Here is a 17,901-nt window from a genome sequence, read left to right as displayed (position 1 = left end):
AGAGATAAAACAACATACTGAAGAATCTACCTCTCTTGGGACTTCCCTGGTGGCACAGTGGTTAAGGATCCACCTGCCAATGCAGGGGGCACAGGTTTGATCCCTAATCTGGGAAGGTCCCACATGCCTCAGAGCAACTAAGCCTGTGCACCGCAACTACTGAGCCTGTGCTCTAGAGCCCATGAGCCGCAACAAGAGAAGCCACTGCAATGAGAAGCCTGCGTGCCAAAGTGAAGCGTAGCCCATGCTTGCGGCAACTAGAGAAAGTCCATGCGCAACGGAAACCCAATGCAGCCAAGAATTTATTTATAAAAAAAAAAAAGAATCTACCTCTCTCAAAGGATTGGGAGCTTGGGATTAGCAGATACAAACCAGTATGTATAAGATAGATAAACAACAATGTCCTACTGGGAACTATACTCAATATCTTGTGATAAACCAGAATGGAAAAGAATATGAAAAAGAATGTATATATGTATAACTGAGTCACTTTGCTGCACAGCAGAAATTAACACAACACTGTAAATCAACTATACCTTAATAAATTTTTTTTTAATCTACCTCTCAGAAAACTATAAAGTAAATGTGAAAATTGCTTATGCTTGGTATTCTGGGTACAGGTATGGGAGTTACTTTGTACTATTCGGATAGCTTTTCTGTAAGTTTGAAATTACTTCAAATTTAAAAGTTTTTTAAAGGAAATTATCGCTTTTCATGTCTTGTCTCCTCTATGCTTTTTTTAGACATTTATTTATTTATTTATTTATTTATTTATTTATGGTTGCATTGGGTCTTTGTTCTGTGCATGGGCTTTCTCTAGTTGTGGTGAGCGGGGGCTACTCTTCATTGAGGTGTGAGGGCTTCTCATTGAGGTGGCTTTTCTTGTTGCAGAGCACCAGCTCTAGGTGTGCAGGCTCTAGTAGTTGTGACACGTGGGCTCAGTAGTTGTGGCACACAGGCTTAGTTGCTCCACAGCATATGGGATCTTCCCGGACCAGGGCTCAAACCCGTGTCCCCTGAATTGGTAGGCGGATTCTTAACCACTGCACCACCAGGGAAGTCCCATCCTTCTCTATGCTTTTGTCATACTCTCCACATACTTCCCCAAATTTTCTCTAGTTTAGCAATCCCAGAAGAAAGAAAGACTATCTTTTCCATTGCTTCTAGCAAACAACTCAGGTCGGTATCTGCCACAGACCAAATGTTTGTGTCCCTCCAAAACTGTATGTTGAAATCCCAATGTGATCATATTAGCGGGTGGGGCCCTTGCGAGGTGAATAGATCGGAAGGTGGTGCCCTGATGATGAGATCAGTGTCCTTATAAAAGAGACCCCAACCGGGCCTACTTCAAACACACCCTACTCATATGACTGACCTTCCTATGTACTTGGTCCCAGGCCCCAGCTAGTGAGAACTTATCAAAGGGGCAGTGAGGGGCTCGCCCCTCTGCTGGTTTCCCTGGTAACTAATAAGTCCACCTGACATCAATTCCCCTACAACTGGTAACCTCCCCTTTTCCTCGAGAGTGAAGACTGCCACCATGTCCTGCCTGCTGGGTGCTGCACATGGTAGGGGTGTCGCTCCAGGACCTTGCTTCAGACGTGTATGCTCCCCCATCCATTAAACCATTGGTGTCTCAAAACAAAAGAGACCCCAGAGGACTTCCCTAGTAATCCAGTGGCTAAGACTCTGCACTCCCAATACAGGGGGCCCAGGTTGGATCCCTGGTCAGGGAACTAGATCCCACATGCCACAATTAAGGGTTTGTATGCCACAACTAAAGATCCCGCCTGCCACAACAAAGATCCTGTGTGCCACAACTAAGACCCAGCACAGCCAAATAAATAAATAAATATTTTTAAAAATAAAATAATAAAAACATAAAATAAAATAAAACAATGAGATACCATTAAAAAAAAAAAAAGACACTTGAGAGCTCTCTTCCCCTTCCGCCATGTGAGGAGACAGAGAGCAGATAACAGTCAGGAAGCAGCCCCTCACCAATGAGTCTGCTGGCACCCTGATCTTAGACGTCCCAGCCTCCAGAACTATGAGGAATAATCACAGAAACAATCTGTTGTTTGTAAGCCACCCGGTCTGTGGTATTTTGTGAGAGCAACCCAAATGGAGTCATTAGTCCCTAGAGTCCTGTGCCCACCTGAGCCAGTCTCAGTGGCCACAGGGATGAAACGATCTGATTTGCCAGACGTCCGTTCCTAGAGCCAAATCCTCCCAAACCTCAGAGATGGTCAGACCTCAGGGATGGATCCATCAGCAAAGGAAATCAAGGTGTCAGTGCCAAAAGGAGGGCACGTAGATGCTGGGAAGAGTCGAACAGCATAGAACTACCCCATCATCTGAGCTCTTGATCCCAGAAGCTCTGCTCAAAGGAAGAAGGACAGGGAACTGAGATGAAAGAGAAGGAGCAGACAGGACGTTGGTTAATGAAAACAAATCTGTTCTGCTTCTCCAAGAAGCTTGACGTTTCATAAGGCCATTTGCTCTTCCTGCAACACAGGACTAACGAGGGACACTACCAGTTTTGCCACAAGAGGCCCATAAATGTTCAATATAGAGGAGGATTAATTTACAAAGATATTACAATTTTATCTTGATGGGGCAGGCATTTGATCAAGTTTGCAGTGAAATCCATCTTTGTTTAGTCCTCCTATAAGGGGCCCAAAGCCCCCTGACATTCTGAGACTCGTATTACAATGCACTTAAGTACATCTCTTTTATTATAAAAGTATTACAAAATATTCATAGTGTGTACAGTAAAAAACCAAAATTTCCCCCTCTCCAGAGTGCTATTAAGAGTTTGGTGCATATAATGATAATAATAAGAATATTAACTAAAACATATATAGCATTTACCCTATATTGTATACTGCTCTAAGCACTTTACATAGATTAACTCATTTTGTAACCAAGTCCAAGCTCATACCACTCGCCACACTGTTGCAGAAAAGAACTGATCCCACGAGAAACCAAGCACAACACTCAGAGAGTTGGAGAACTCAGGTTTATTGAGCCGGCAGACCCAGACGAGCTAACGCTCCAAAATTCTGGGGCCCCGTTTCAGGGGAGTCTTCTCCTTATATAGGTTAAAACATACAGCTATAATTGGTACAAACTGATTGGCTACAAATTACTATAGGTCAGGGGCAGTTACATAGCCCCGGAGTTGCCATGGGTTACGCACATAGTAGGGGGTCCTAACAGCAACTTGTAGGAGCCAGACATTCCATTCCTATCAGGACTAAGGTCACAATTTGCATTCTCACATTGGTTGCTGGTTGAAGTTAATGGTCACTTAACAAGTCTATGTGCAAAGAGTCTCAAACAAAGGCTTGGGGGTGGGGGGGTGCCTGAGAGCAAGACAGTCTTCCCTTATCTGATCACTCTTAGTAATTCATTTTACTGTTCAACTGAGAGTGGCGAGCAGGCCTTTGCAAGATAGAGGAGAGTAAGCAATTACAAGCATGGAAGTTTCACTTTCCTCATCAACACAACAGGTCAATAAATTGAGAGACAATTTGTTGGGGAAAGGAATAGCGACTTTATTTGGAAAGCCAGCAGACCAAGAAGATGGTAGATTAGAATCCCAAAGAACCATTTTTGCTGAGTTAGAAATCAGGCTTCTTTTATATTAAAAAGGGAGGGAGTAAAGTCCTGGTTCCAGTCAGAGTTGGGAGGGGATGTGTTGATCTCTTTCTTCCTGCAGCCATTCACAGGTGAGCCTGGTCAGGTTTCCTGTGAGCTAAACAAAGGTATTTTAGCTTAACACTCATTACCTGGGAAGCAGGGATCCCAGAGATGGGCCATTATATGTAATTTAAACTTATAGGAAACATCACTTTAGTGATTAACTTGTAATAGGATGCAAAGTTTTTTCCATATTACAATTTTGCCTTCCTATTAGAATAACATGGATAATATCATTTCCATTTTATACGTGAGGAAATTGAACCTTAAAGAGGGAAGTAGCTTGCCTAAAGGTCTCACAGCCAATAAGTGAGAGAATTAACTTTAAACCCAGGCAGCCTAACACCAGAGTACATATTCTTATCCTCCAGATTTCTAAAATGCATATACATAGGTTTTTTTTTAGTTGCAGTTCACATAAATTAACCATTTAAACTGTACAATTCAGGGGGACTTCCCTGGCAGCCCAGTGGTTAAGAATCTGCCTCCAATGCAGGGCGCGCAGGTTCGATCCCTGGTCAGGGAACCAAGATCCCACATGCTGCATGGTGCAGCCAAAAACAAAACAAAACAAAAAAGTACAGTTCAGTGGCATAGTACATTGTGCAAATACCACTTCTCTCTAGTTCCAAAACATTTTTATCACCTCCCCCCCTCCAAAAGAAACCCTGTGCCCATTATGCAGTCATTGCCCATTCTCCCCTATCTCCAGTCTTTGGAAAATACTAATCCACTTTCCGTCTCTATGATTTATATATTCTGAACGTTTCATATAAATGAAATAATACATTGTTACCTCTTTTAAAAAAATATTTATTGGAGAGATCCTGCATAGCAGACACAGCCCTCCTCATCTCTTCCTTGCGCCCACGCCACTCATCCCTTGGGTACTCCTGGACCCGTCGGACCTGGACTTCGGCAGGTGGCACCCGAACAGGCACCCAAAGGAAAACCCAAGCCAGGAGGCATGGCGGCCAAACCCAAGCTCGACTACTTCTGTGGCCGGGGCAGGATGGAGTCGATCCGCTGGCTGCTGGCTGCAGCTGGTGTGGAGTTTGAAGAAGAATTTCTTGAAACAAGAGAACAGTATGAGAAGTTGCAGAAAGACGGACGCCTGCTTTTTGGCCAGCTGCCTCTGGTTGAAATTGATGGAATGGTGCTGTCGCAGACGAGAGCCATCCTCAGCTACCTTGCTGCCAAGTACAACCTGCATGGGAAGGACCTGAAGGAGACAGTCAGGATCAACATGTATGCTGATGGTACCCTGGACCTTATGACGATGGCGGTGCTGGCTGCGTTCAAACCCCCCAAGGAAAGAGAGGAGGACTTTGCTTTAATCATGAAGAAAGCTAAAAGCCGGTACTTCCCGGCCTTTGAAAAGATTTTGAAAGACCATGGGGAGGGTTTTCTCGTTGGCAACAAATTCAGCTGGGCAGACATACAGCTCTTGGAAGCTATTTTAATGGTGGAAGAACTCAATGCTTCTGTTCTTTCTGACTTCCCTCTGCTAAAGGCATTTAAAACAAGAATCAGCAACATCCCTACAATTAAGAAGTTCCTGCAGCCTGGGAGTCAGAGGAAGCCACCCCCAGAGAGCCACTATGTTGAAGTTGTCAGGAACATTTTGCAGCTCTAAAGGCACCAGTCTTACGATGGCAAGTTAATAAAGCAATTGCAGTATTGGCTCATGTCACCAATGGAGGCAAACTATAGATTCTAGGGGTAAACTGTCTGCAAAGGACAAACCGTATTGCCATCTGCAGCAAACGCCAATTAAATGCAATATAAAACCAAAAATATATATATATATTTATTTATTTATTTGGCTGCACCAGGTCTTAGCTGCAGCATGCGGGATCTTTTAGTTGCAGCATGTGGGATCTTCAGTTGTAGCATGCAAACACTTAGTTGCGGCTTGTAGGATATAGCTCCCTGTCCAGGGATTGAACCCAGGCCTCCTGCATTGGGAGCTCAGAGTCCTAGCCACTGGACTACCAGGGAAGTCTAACGTTAGCTCTCATGTCTGGCTTCTTTCACTTAGAACGTTTTTGAGGTTCATATACTCTGTGACACGAATCAGTACTTCATTCCTTTTTATGATGAAGTAATATTCCATTGTGTGTTTATAACACAATTTGTTTATCTGTTCATGTGTCGATGAAAATCTGAATTGTTTCTACCTGTATTAGTCAGGGCTCTTCAGAGAAACAGAACCAGTAGGGTGTGTATATATACAGAGAGAGATTTATTTTAAGGAATTGGCTTACGTGGCCATGAAGACTGGTAGGTCGAAAATCGGCAGGGTTGGCTGACAGCCTGGAGACCCAGGGAAGAGCCAATGTTGCAGTCAAGTCCAAAGGTCATCTGCAGGCAGAATTCCTTCTTGCTTGGGGGAGGTCAGTCTTGGTTCTAGTAAAGCCTTCAACTTATTGGACGAGGCCCACACACGTTATAGAGGGCACTCTGCTTTATTCAAAGTCCACCAGTTTAAATGTTAACCTCATCCAATAGACACCTTCAGATAAACATCAAGAATGATGTTATATATCCCCATATATCTGGGGACCATGGCCCAACCACGATGACACATAAAATAAATCATCATATAGCACCTTTTGGCTCTTGTGACTAGTGCTGCTATGAGCATCTGTGTACAAGTACTTGTTTGAGTCCTATTTTCAATTCTTTTGGGTATATACCTGGGACTGGAACTGCTGGGTCCTATGGCAATTCTATGCTTAACTTTTTGAGAAATGGCCAAATTATTTTCCACAGCAGCTGAACCATTTTACATTTCCACCCAGCAATGTACAAGGGAGTATATATTATTTTTTTGAGCTTCCAAAAATGCGATTATTCTACACAAACTCCAGTGCATTTTGTGTCATTTGGGGGGCCTGATCCAAAGGGAGTGTTGTAAGTGAATGCTACTATTCTTTTTTTTTTTTAATAAATCTATTTATTTTATTGGCTGTGTTGGGTCTTCGTTGCTACACACGGGCTTTCTCTAGTTGCGGCAAGCGGTGGCTACTCTTCGTTGTGGTGCGTAGGCTCCTCATTGTGGTGGCCTCTCTTGTTGCAGAGCTCAGGCTCTAGGCACGTGGGCTTCGTAGTTGTGGCACATGGGCTCAATAATTGTGGCTCACGGGTGTAGTTGCTCTGTGGCATGTGGGATCTTCCTGAGGCAGGGATCAAACCCATGTCCCCCACATTGGCAGGCGGATTCTTAACCACTGTGCCACCTAGGAAGTCCCTACTATTCTTTTTAATAAGTATAAAGTATTTTATTGAATGGGGACACTATTAGTTATTTATCTCATTCCCCACTGGTAAAAATTTAAGTTGCTTTCAACTTTATTTAACTTTTTATTATGGAAAATATATACAAACAGGGAGAATAGGACAATGAATGTCCCTGAACCCATAATCCAGCCACAACAGTCATAAATTCATAAACTTTCTTTTTCTATTTCTGATCCCCTCTCCTGTTGGACTCCTTTGAGTCACATCCCAAATATCATATAATTTCATCTGCACATATTTCAGTATTTATTTCCAAAAGATAAGGGCTCTTTCTTTAAACATAACCAAAACACCTTGTTATCATAGCTATGATAATTAGCAATAATTCCTTATTATCCTTAATTAGCCAATCTGTGTTCAGATTTCCCTTAATGTCTTGTACTTTTTAACAGCTGGAGTTGTTTGAGTCAGAATACAAGTGATTGGTTAATATATCTCTTTTCTTTTTTTGGCCATGCTGCATGGCATGTGGGATCTTAGTTCCCCAACCAGGGATTGAACCTTGGGCCACAGCAGTGAAAGTACCAAGTCCTAACCACTAAATCTCTTTGAATCTATAGCTCCCCCTCTCTTTTTAATTTTTCTTACACTTTATATGTAGGAGGGGAAAACACATTGTTTGCAATGTTTAAGACTCACTTTGGAAAAAAAAAAAAAAGACTAATTTTGAAATGGCGAGGAACTTCCTTGTTAGCCTGTGTCAGGTCAGGATGACCTTTCTCCTGATTGCCCTGTGAAGCAATCCCCATCTCTCCCCTTAAGCTTTGGGCCCCTAGCTTTCTCCTGGGCTGTAGCAGGAAACCAAACAAAAAACGTGATGCATTATTTAGACCTGAAATTCAGTCAGTAAGTAGTTCCTCCTTCCTTCCAGAGGGGCATTTTGAAATAGTTTGGTAGAGAAAGGAACTCTAAGACTCAAACATTGACGTAGAAAAGGTCTGTGTACCGACGTCCTAGTGATCCAGTGGTTAGGACTCTGTGCTTCTACTGCAGGGGCCATGGGTTCAATCTCTGTTAGGGGAACTAAGATTGCACAAGCCTCATGGTGCAGCCAAAAAAATAATAAAATAAAATAAAGGACTCTTGAAAAAGAAAAAGAAAAAGAAAAAGGTCACTGTAAAAGATATGTCCACATCCTCACCCCCTAAAACTGAATATAACCTTATTTGGAAAACCAGATTTTGCAGTAATTAAGTTAGTGACCCTGAGATCGTTCTGGATTATCTGGGCCCTAAATCCAATGACAAGTGTCTATATAAGAGGTACACAGAGGAGAAGGCTATGACCATGGAGACAGAGACTAAAGTGATGAGGCCCCAAGCAGAGGACTGCCAACAGTCCCCAGAAGCTGTTAGAGGCAAGGAACCAACTCTTTCCTGGAGCCTCTGTGAAACAGGAGGGAAGGAGGCAGGGCACAACCTTTGAAAGAATGACATAGCCCAAGTACATAACATAAACTGACTAGAACCAAATGGGTCCAAGATGGCGGACAAGTCAACTTCCAGGCGCCATGACAGTTCCAAAGCCAACCATGGGATCAAAAAGTGGGCGGTGGCCCAATTCTGGAATACTCCGCCCACTCATTAGCCTAATAAATTACCCACCCTTACAAAAACTGACAACCCCCCTACCCTGGTGCCTCTCTCATCTTCTGAGATGGCCCACACTCTGTCTGCAGAGTGTGTTTCTCTCTAAATGAATCTCTAAATAAACTTCTTACTCATCACTTTGTCTCTCACTGAATTCTTTCTGTGATGAGACATCAAGAACCTGAGCTTCATGAAGTCCTGAAACCAGGTGTGTGATCTCAGTTGGAAGATCTTGGGTTTTGGCCGGGTTTGAGTCCCAGCCGCGTGGGTTCGAGACACAATCTGAGTTTAGCTGGGTTCAAGTCCCGATCTGAGGTGCATGGTTTCATCTGCACAGCCCTCCTGACACCTTCATTTCAGAGGTCTAGTCTCCAGAGTTGTGAGAGAATACACTTCTGTTGTTTTGAGCCACCAAGCTTGTGGTAATTTGTTCCAACAGCCACAGGAAGATAACACAGTCACATACTCAGCTCTCTAGTTGGGAAAGGTGTTTTGGAGAAGCAGAGGCCCTGGATTGCTACCTACGACATAATAAGAAATATTTATGTTGGTTTCTACCCCTGGTTCCAACACAGAACTCCTGAATCCCTTGGAATTGCCAGAGTGATAGGATTGTCTTGTGTTCTAACGAAGTGACTTTTTTTTTCTTTTTTTTTTGCCATGCTGAGCAGCACGTGGGATCCTAGTTCCCCGATCAGGGATCGAACCCCAAACCCCCTGCAGTGGAAGCATGGAGTCCTACCCAGTGGACCACCAGGGAAGTTCCATCTAATGAGGTGACTCTTAGTGAACGGTTGGATGGGGGCAGGTTATCAGAAAGATGGAGCCATGATGAGAAGCTTGGCATTTTCAGCCCCAGACCCCCGCTCTCCAGAGAAGGGAGAGGGGCTGGAAATGGAGTAAATGAGCGATTGTCCTTGCGTGATGAAGCCTCCGCAAAAATCTCACTTCTATGAGGTTTGGGGAGCTTCTGGGTTGGTGAACACGTTCATGAACCAGGAGGTCCCCAACCCCACGGGGACAGAAGCTCCTGCGCTCATGACCCTTCCAGGTCTCGTTCTATATGCCTTTCGTCTGGCTGTTCTTTTGTATTCTTTGTCACACCCTTCATTATATAATAAACTGGTAAACATAACTGTTTCCCTGAATTCTGTGAGCTGTTCTAGCATATGCTCGAATCTGAGAAGGGGTGCCATGGGAACCTCGAATTGCAGTCACGTGGGATGTACATTGTAGGTATCCAGGGGACCCACAACTTGCAATTAGCATCCAAAGTGGGGGGCAGTCTCGTGGGACTGAGCCTTTAACCCGTGGGGTCTGTGTTAACCCTGGTTAGTGTCAGAATTGAATCAAGTTGTTGGGATGTCCAGTTGGTGTCACAGAGAATCCTAGAGAGTGGGGGGAAGAAATTCCACACACCTGGCATTGGAAGTGTTTTGAGTGTGGTCAAAGTGCGCAAGTGAAGGAGACACACCCAGAAGTGTGCCTTCCCGACACACTGCCACACAGACAGTCCCCACTCCTGCCACGCAGTCCTGCAGGCATGTCCACTGCCTGCCCCTGTCACATACAAAGTGACGCGTTATCTCACAAAGCATTGGGGGACATGGCACGGCAGGGTCCAAGAGCCCTGAGCTCGCACCAGGTCAGCCTGGCAGGTGTGGTTGTGAGTCCTTTCAACCTGCCCTTCCTATGTCTCCTCACAACCAGGAGAATAAGTCAACTACAGAGGTCTGGAGTCATTTGTCCACTAGTTCATTCATTTATTCAAGACACACTTCTTGAGTGTCCCCTTGGTGCCAGGTCACAGCATGGGCTTTCAGAGGTGAATCAGACCTGGCCTTGTGGACCAATCTAAGGAATGTGACCTTTAACCTGGAGCAGAGGTGACAAACTTAAAATCCACAGACACCAGGCATATCAATGATTGAAGCTGACCAGGTAACAGGGAAGGGTGGAGACTGCGGCAAAATGGAGAATTCTTGCCTTGTTTCAAGAGCGCAGCTACTCTTAGCTTCAGTAGATTGTTACCAGGTGAGGTGGTTGTTCCAGTGTGGCCAGATCTTCCAGTTTCCAAGAGAGGCTGGAAATCCAGGGTTTTTTTTTGTTTTGGCTTGGTTTTGGTTCTGGTTTTTAATTTTTTTAATTTTTTTAGTTTTTTGGCTGCACCATGCAGCATGTGGGACCTTAGTCCCTGACCAGGGATCGAACCCAGACCCTTTTGCAGTGGAAGTGCGAAGTCTTAACTGCTGGACCGCCAGAGAAGTTCCTGAAATCCAGGTTTTTATAGCACAGTTCTAGGTTTTTAACATATATGGGCCAAATCCAACTGGTTCTCAAACCAGATACAGCTCACAGGCCACAGTGCTATCATCTCGGCAGACTCAAGTGTTGTAAGGGGGAAAAACATTATCATATCTCTGCTTTAGAAAAAAAAAATCACACCGTTGTGTGGGAGAGGAATGACAGAAAACAGACTAGAGGAAAGGAGACTGGTTAGGAGACTCAAAAGCTTTAACAGGAGTGAGGTGACTGTTGTGGTCTGTGCCCGGGTGGAGACGGAAGGGAAGGTTTTTGGGCTGATGGACAGTCCAGGATTCAGGGGGAAGAATTTAGCTTTCATCATCGGCCTCCGGAAGAAGGCATATGCATCCTTTCTTTTTTTCTTTTCTCTTTTTTCGGCCGCACAGTGGGTCATGCAGGATCTTAGTTCCCCAAGCAGGGATCGAACCCGTGCCCCCTGCAGTGGAAGCGCGGAGCCCTAACCACTGGACCGCCAGGGAAGTCCCCACATGCATCCTTTCGGCGAATGCCCTCCCCTCACGCTTTCCTAAAATGAAAGCTGAAAGGGCGGACAGATCATCTCTAAAACCAAAGGACAACAACATTTAGCAAAAACTCTGGTCTTGGGAGCAGACTAATTTTACTTAGGATCATTTTCGAGATAAACTCCAGGACTGACTGCCCCAACCCTCATTCGCCCCCATCCATGGGCTCAGCACGTAATTAAAATGAAAAACACATAGATCATGGCACTCTGCTCTTTTGAGCGGCCGAATTTGGGAAACTCAGAGCCAAATCCTCTTCTGCTAACAGCAGAGGGTGGACCTGGCTCCCAAAGAGGCTGTTTCATGAAGACGGACGTGAGAAGTGGCTTCAGATCCATTTCACGGTCTTGGTGGGGGTGCAACTGGCCACTCGGGTCCATGGAAGGATGCAAAAGGGTAGGAGGTGCGAATGGGAGAGAGGAATGGAGACTTACTTCAGAGAATTTTTCTAAGAGCCAACAAATGCTATTTTAAGGATCTTTTTCCTCTGCAGATCTTTCTGATTTTTAAATGCTGTATTTTTGGGTCTGGGCACAGGAAGTGGCCCTGAGGAAGTGCAGAGCTCAACCTTCCCTCTCAGGAACGGCCTGGGAGCGCCCCACGGGGTGAGGGAGAGGAGGGCAGTGAGGCGAAGGTTAGGGAAGAAAGCGAAGGCAGAGACCCAGACCCGGCTCCAGGAAACGTTTGTGTTTCTCCACCAGGAAGGAGGACAAAGACGCTTTTTTATTGTGTCTTCTGGGCAGCTTTGCTTATTCTGCAGCTACGAGAGAGTCTGAAGAGAAAAAGAGAGGCTGAAAATAAAAATCATTCTGGGACAGGACTCGACTAGTCCTCGCCAGCATGAACCTCCTTGGACCTGCTGGCCGCGTCCCAGAAATGACCAACTGCGTGAAGTTACCTGCGTTTCAAAGCCCCGGGATGCTACAAGCTTCGGCTCTCGAGGAGACAGGCAGCTTGTGACCCAGGCTCCAGAGAAAGGACCCCCGGCCCCCCGCCCCCGCCGCCGCTGAATCTCGCATTTCCTGGCTGAAGTTTCTGTTCTCCCTGGAGTGGCTGCATCCTCGCACACGTGCCATACCTGCATCCCAGGGTGAAGAAGTTGGAAACGCAGCAGCTGGGTGAGCAGAGCGTTCAGATAAACATCTGCGTGTGTGTGGCGGGGGGGCGACTCCACAGCCCGGCACAAGGAGCACTGGTCCTCTGTCCACCATGGACAACGGGTCGTGCTGCCTCATCCAGGGGGACCCCATCTCCCAGGTGATGCCCCCGCTGCTGATCTTGCCCTTCGTGCTCGGTGCCCTGGGCAACGGCATCGCCCTGTGTGGTTTCTGCTTTCACGTGAAGACCTGGAAGCCGAGCACTATTTACCTTTTCAACTTGGCCGTGGCCGACTTCCTTCTCATGATCTGCCTGCCCTTTCGGACAGACTACTACCTGAGACAGCAGCACTGGGCCTTTGAGGATGCTCTTTGTCGGGTGGTGCTCTTCATGCTGGCCATGAACAGGGCCGGGAGCGCCGTCTTCCTCACGGTGGTGGCCGTGGACAGGTATTTTAAAGTGGTCCACCCCCACCACACGGTGAACGCCATCTCCAACCAGACTGCGGCGGGCATCGTCTGTGCCCTTTGGACCGTGGTCATCCTGGGCACGCTGTATCTTTTGACGGAGAACCACCTGTGTGTGCACGAGAAGACCATAGCTTGTGAGAGCTTCATCATGGAGTCGGCCAACGGCTGGCACGACGTCATGTTCCAGCTGGAGTTCTTCCTGCCCCTCGGCATCATCTTGTTCTGCTCCTTCAAGATCATTTGGAGCCTGAAGCGGAGGCAGCATCTGGCCAGGCAGACCCGGATGAAGAAGGCTACCCGGTTCATCATGGTGGTGGCGGTAGTGTTCATCACCTGCTACCTGCCCAGCGTGTTGGCCAGACTGTATTTCCTCTGGACGGTGCCCTCCAGCGCCTGTGATCCCTCTGTCCACGTAGCCCTCCACGTCACCCTCAGCTTCACCTACATGAACAGCATGCTGGACCCCCTGGTGTATTATTTTTCAAGTCCCTCATTTCCCAAATTCTACTCCAAGCTCAAAATCCGCAGTTTGAGACCTAAGCGTCCACGACGCTCCAGGATGCCAGAAGAGATGCCCATTTCAACCTTTTGTCGCAAGAGTTGCATCGGTGTGGCAAATAGCTTCCAAAGCCAACCCAATGTGCAGTGAGATCTCCAAATGTGATAGACGGGACTGGAACAGACACACGGACAAAATCAAGGAGGACCAATGGGCGACTTAGAAATGATTCATGCTGAGGGGTGGAGAGCTTTGAAAATGCCATTCTTTCTTAGCTGTATCCTCCTCACTCTGTTGGATATGAGATTCAGATCACTGTGGCTTTTTGGAAGATTCCAGTTGAGAAGTGAATCGGTTGCATTTATATGATTTGAGTCCATTGACAGGTGTGTGTGTGTGTGTTGAATGGTGGGTTGCGAAGAGCGGGCTCCTGTGAATTTTAAATGGCTGAGTTAATAGGTACTAATGTTTAAACCCTAATGACCTATCCTCTAACCTTAAATCCTTACTTATCTTGGAAAATAGAAACTGGGGTAAGTCAATATTTTTGTTTCAGGCGGAGTGAGGCTCTTTAGACTGGGATATTTTCACCCCGATGATTTTCATCCTCCCAGGGCCGCTCTGTACTTTTCTAACTTCTCTCGGGAGCCCAAGAAGCTGCTCCCACCCTCTTGGAGCTCCGTGTTTTTCCGCAAGTCTTTGCATTTTAAAGGAGGAACTGAAGGATATGTTTACCTGCCCTGATCTTTCCAGCGGGAGCTGAGCGCTTGAAAAAAATCCCCTCAGCCCTTGGGAAGTGCTGAGTCGGGCATAATTGCTTTGGCTGCTTGTTTTGTGCCTGTGAGTTCGAATTATTCAATCATTCGTTTTCCACATATTTACTGAATTTACTTTCTGTGCCAGGCACTGTGCTGGTGTCCCTTTTACCTGGTGGGTCGTTAGTCAACTTGTTTGTTGGGGGGTGGGGCAGAGAAGTTAATGACCTTCACCCTTTCAGTGACTATAGATTCTAGACCTATTCTCTGCAAACAGCAGCATTTTCCTCTTATTGTGGGATTCTGTACAAACACCAAAGGGAGGAAAGGGTAGTGTCCCTTACGCACATGAATTTCCCAAATATGTCCGTGGGGCCCTCAAAACTAGATGATTGTATGAAGTGACCTGCTGTCCCAGCCCTGGATTAGGGGGAAAGATTCCAAGCCAACCTTAGCTCCGTTCTCAAGCCATAAAGTGGTGAAAGTGCTCTCGGCTTTTTTATTTACACTTTCTCAAATTCCCAAGGGACTCTCTGCAGTTAAAGCCCTTACCAGCTTTTCATTCTTTGGCCTTGAAACATCCCTCTAGGCGGCCCTTATTAATTCCTTTTTCAGGGGCACTGCACAGCCTAGGGATGGAAACATGGGCTGTACAAAGTTCAAATCCCAGCTCAACTGCTTACTAGCTGTCTGATCTGGGGGTTGAATTTTTTTTTTTTTTTTCCTTTGGCCACACCACTCATGACCTGCGGGATCTTAGTTCCCCGACCAGGGATCAAGCCCATGCCCCCTCTAATGGAAGCTTGGAGACCTAACCACTGGACTGCCAGGGAAGTCCCTAGAAGCAGGTTTTATTTAACCACATTTGGTTTCAGTTTCCTCATCTGTCAAATAGGAGTCACAATAACATTGACATCAGAAGGTCGTTAGGTGGATTCATTGAATGTAAGATCCTGAAGCACAAGGACTTTGTTTACTGTTATATCCCCAGAGCCCAGACGTGTGCCTGCACATAGGAGGTGCTCAGTAAATATCTGAATGAAGGAATGTATAAGTGCATGTATAAAGCATCAAGCTCAGTGTCTGGCAGTAAGTGCAGCAATATTATGATGTATTATGTTAACACACTTTACACATAAGGACACTGAGGCACAGAAGCAATTTCCCCAGGGGTCAGAGCCCCTAAGTAGCTGCTCTGTTGTCACTACTTGAGTTCCCCTGCTCCCCAGCTTCCAGCAAGTATTTTCAGCATCAAAGAACTATATATCCTCTTGCTGAAAATCTGTGAAACCCCCCCACCCCGCACTTCTGCTTTAAATTCTATTCTTAGTTCTTTCTTTCCTGGGCTGCCCCTGTGTTGCTTCATCTTAATAAAAACGGATTCCAAAAGAAAGTCTGTGTCCTGTGTGTGATCCTGTGTTAAAAGATTCATGAGACTTTACCCTCCAAGGAAAGAAATCCAAAAAAAAATCTGGAAGCTCAAGGTCGGCTAAGTTCCTCACTAAAAAACAGCGAGAACAAACAAAAGCAAAATCAAAGCCGCAACCACAGTCTTGACTCTGGTTTTGCTTCTCTTTTTTAAAATTCATAGAATGTGATGAAACAAATGTTATCAAGAGGTGTTCTTCAGCAACTGTAAGGAAGGGGCATAGAGTTCTGTTGACAAAGCTTTGTTTAAACTACCTGGAACAGGAAAACGGCAACGATTTAGAAGAAAACGTCTCCTCTGACTCAGGGTCTTTCAAGAAAAGTCACATAAAAGCAAGAAGGGATGGCAGACCGTTGTTATACAGAAATTGTATGGGGAAAAAAAAAAAGGTACCTTTTATTGGCACTGACAGCGTGAAAATGTAGGCTCTGCTCTATTCTCAGAATGGCTTTCCTTACCCTTTCTTACAACTGACATGGTGAAGATGGTGTCTGAGGTCCCCAGTGTGCAGGGGCTGCTTGGGTGGGATTAGAACTCTGGGCACAAGAGGTTAAGCCAATGATTACAAGTTCTACAGCCAGGTGGGGAGGTGGCCACACTGCGAGGCACACACTCAGCTTGCTGCCTTCTGGGCCTTCGAATCCACAGAGGTTTCCAACATGACTCAAGACCCCATCATCCCAGTGAGGGCATCAATGGCTTCAGGATCAGCTACATAATTTGCAGGGCCCAGTGCAAAGTGAAAATGCAAGACCCCTCATTCAAAAAGAATGAAGAATTTCAAGATGGTGACAGCAGGCCATTAAACTAAACACAGGACCCTTCTGAGCACTTCTGTGAAGCTGGGGCCCTGCATTGTATATGGAGAGAAGTTGAGATGGAGCAGAAGAAATACATGGGCTCACACATGGACTTAATCTACACTCAGCTTCCGGTGATGATACGGTTGGAGTGAGAAGGGGGTCGATATTTTCTTCCTCGTAAGGATTCATTCATTTCCTCTTTCAAGGAACATTTATTAGGCAGCAGCTCTGTACCAGGCACAGTAAAAACACAAACAAAAAACATAGCCCCTCACCCCATGGGTTCCATTGCAAAAACCAAGGAAAAAGTAGATTTACCATACAGGGTAACTGCAGTGAAAGTGGTAAATTTAGTGTTCTACTGGAGAACCCAGGGGCCCTTAATCCTGGCTTAGGGGGTGGGGGAAGGTTCCTCAGAGGAAGTGGCTTGTGAACTTAGCCCTGGAGGATGGAGAAGAAGCAACTAGATGACTCAGTGGGGAAAGATGCCCCAGTTATAGAGCAGAGAGGTGAGAACTCAGGTTGTTCAGGAACTGCAGGAAGATCAACGGGCGGGAACGAAAAGTCCAGGCTGGGCTACAACAACCTGGTACGAGGTGAAGCCGTGAGATCCACCCGGGTGAGAAGGGTCTGCTCAGTCTTTCTTGATAGAAGATTTGTGTGTAGCCTTGCAGATCTCTTTCTTTTTAAACAGGAATTAAATTTATTGAATTACACAGGCATACATGTTTTTGTTCAAAACTCAAGAAACACACAAAGTAAGAAGTGAAAGTCTTCCTTCGTTCCTCTTAATCTCATTTTCTAGAGGCGATGACTTTTTTTTTGTTTTGGGGTTTTTATTTGTTTGTTTTTTGTTTTTTTAGCCGCTTGGCATGGCACGTGAAGATCTTAGTTCCCAGACCAGGGATCAAACCCTTGCCCCCTGCAGTGGAAGTGTGGAGTCTTAACCACTGGACTACCAGAGAAGTCCTGAGGTGGTGACTTTTAACATTTGGGCTATATATACACTCGCACAAAAATAATGAATCTTTTGTTTTGCTAAAGCAAGCAAGCAAGATAGATAGATAGATAGTTTTGCAAAGTATTTTCATCTTGAGTATCTTCCTACATCAGAACAGAGATCAAGCTCCTTGTTTTTAACTATATTTCATTGTATAAATGAACCACATGTAGTTTATTTAACCAATGGCCTTTTAATGGACATTTAAGTCATTTCCAATTTTCCTCTATTGCCGCCACGCTATGGTGAACACTGTGAATGATATATCTTCGGGTATATATGCCAGAGGTTTTAGAAGATAGATTCTTAGACATGGAATTGTTGGGTCAAAGGACAGGCATCCTGGGTGAGGTATAGTGTGCACAGTGGCTGAAAAAATAGCCCCTGAAGCCACGCTGTCTAGGTTCAAATCCTATCTCTTT

The 17,901-nt window shown here is 45.5% G+C and overlaps 2 protein-coding genes across 2 annotated transcripts; both read left to right on the top strand.

Moving 5' to 3' along the window:
• The first annotated feature begins 4,672 nt into the window (after positions 1 to 4,672).
• Positions 4,673 to 5,341, top strand: LOC130859131 (glutathione S-transferase A4-like). The gene has a single exon (XM_057746460.1). It carries the CDS (start codon positions 4,673 to 4,675, stop codon positions 5,339 to 5,341), a length of 669 nt encoding a protein of 222 aa, XP_057602443.1.
• Positions 5,342 to 12,634: 7,293 nt separating this feature from the next.
• HCAR1 (hydroxycarboxylic acid receptor 1) lies at positions 12,635 to 14,136 on the top strand. The gene has a single exon (XM_057746690.1). The coding sequence runs from the start codon at positions 12,635 to 12,637 to the stop codon at positions 13,640 to 13,642; it is 1,008 nt and encodes a 335-aa protein (XP_057602673.1). The 3' UTR covers positions 13,643 to 14,136.
• Positions 14,137 to 17,901: the final 3,765 nt, after the last annotated feature.

The sequence above is a fragment of the Hippopotamus amphibius genome, chromosome 8, assembly GCF_030028045.1.
Source record: "Hippopotamus amphibius kiboko isolate mHipAmp2 chromosome 8, mHipAmp2.hap2, whole genome shotgun sequence".
In the NCBI taxonomy this organism is placed as follows: domain Eukaryota; kingdom Metazoa; phylum Chordata; class Mammalia; order Artiodactyla; family Hippopotamidae; genus Hippopotamus; species Hippopotamus amphibius.
The sequence above is the reverse complement of the archived record's forward strand: the minus strand, read 5'-3'. Positions and strand labels throughout refer to the sequence as shown.

Excerpts from the sequence above, each read along its gene's own strand:
- LOC130859131 (XM_057746460.1), top strand. The coding sequence starts at position 4,673 with ATGGCGGCCAAACCCAAGCTCGACTACTTCTGTGGCCGGGGCAGGATG.
- HCAR1 (XM_057746690.1), top strand. The coding sequence starts at position 12,635 with ATGGACAACGGGTCGTGCTGCCTCATCCAGGGGGACCCCATCTCCCAG.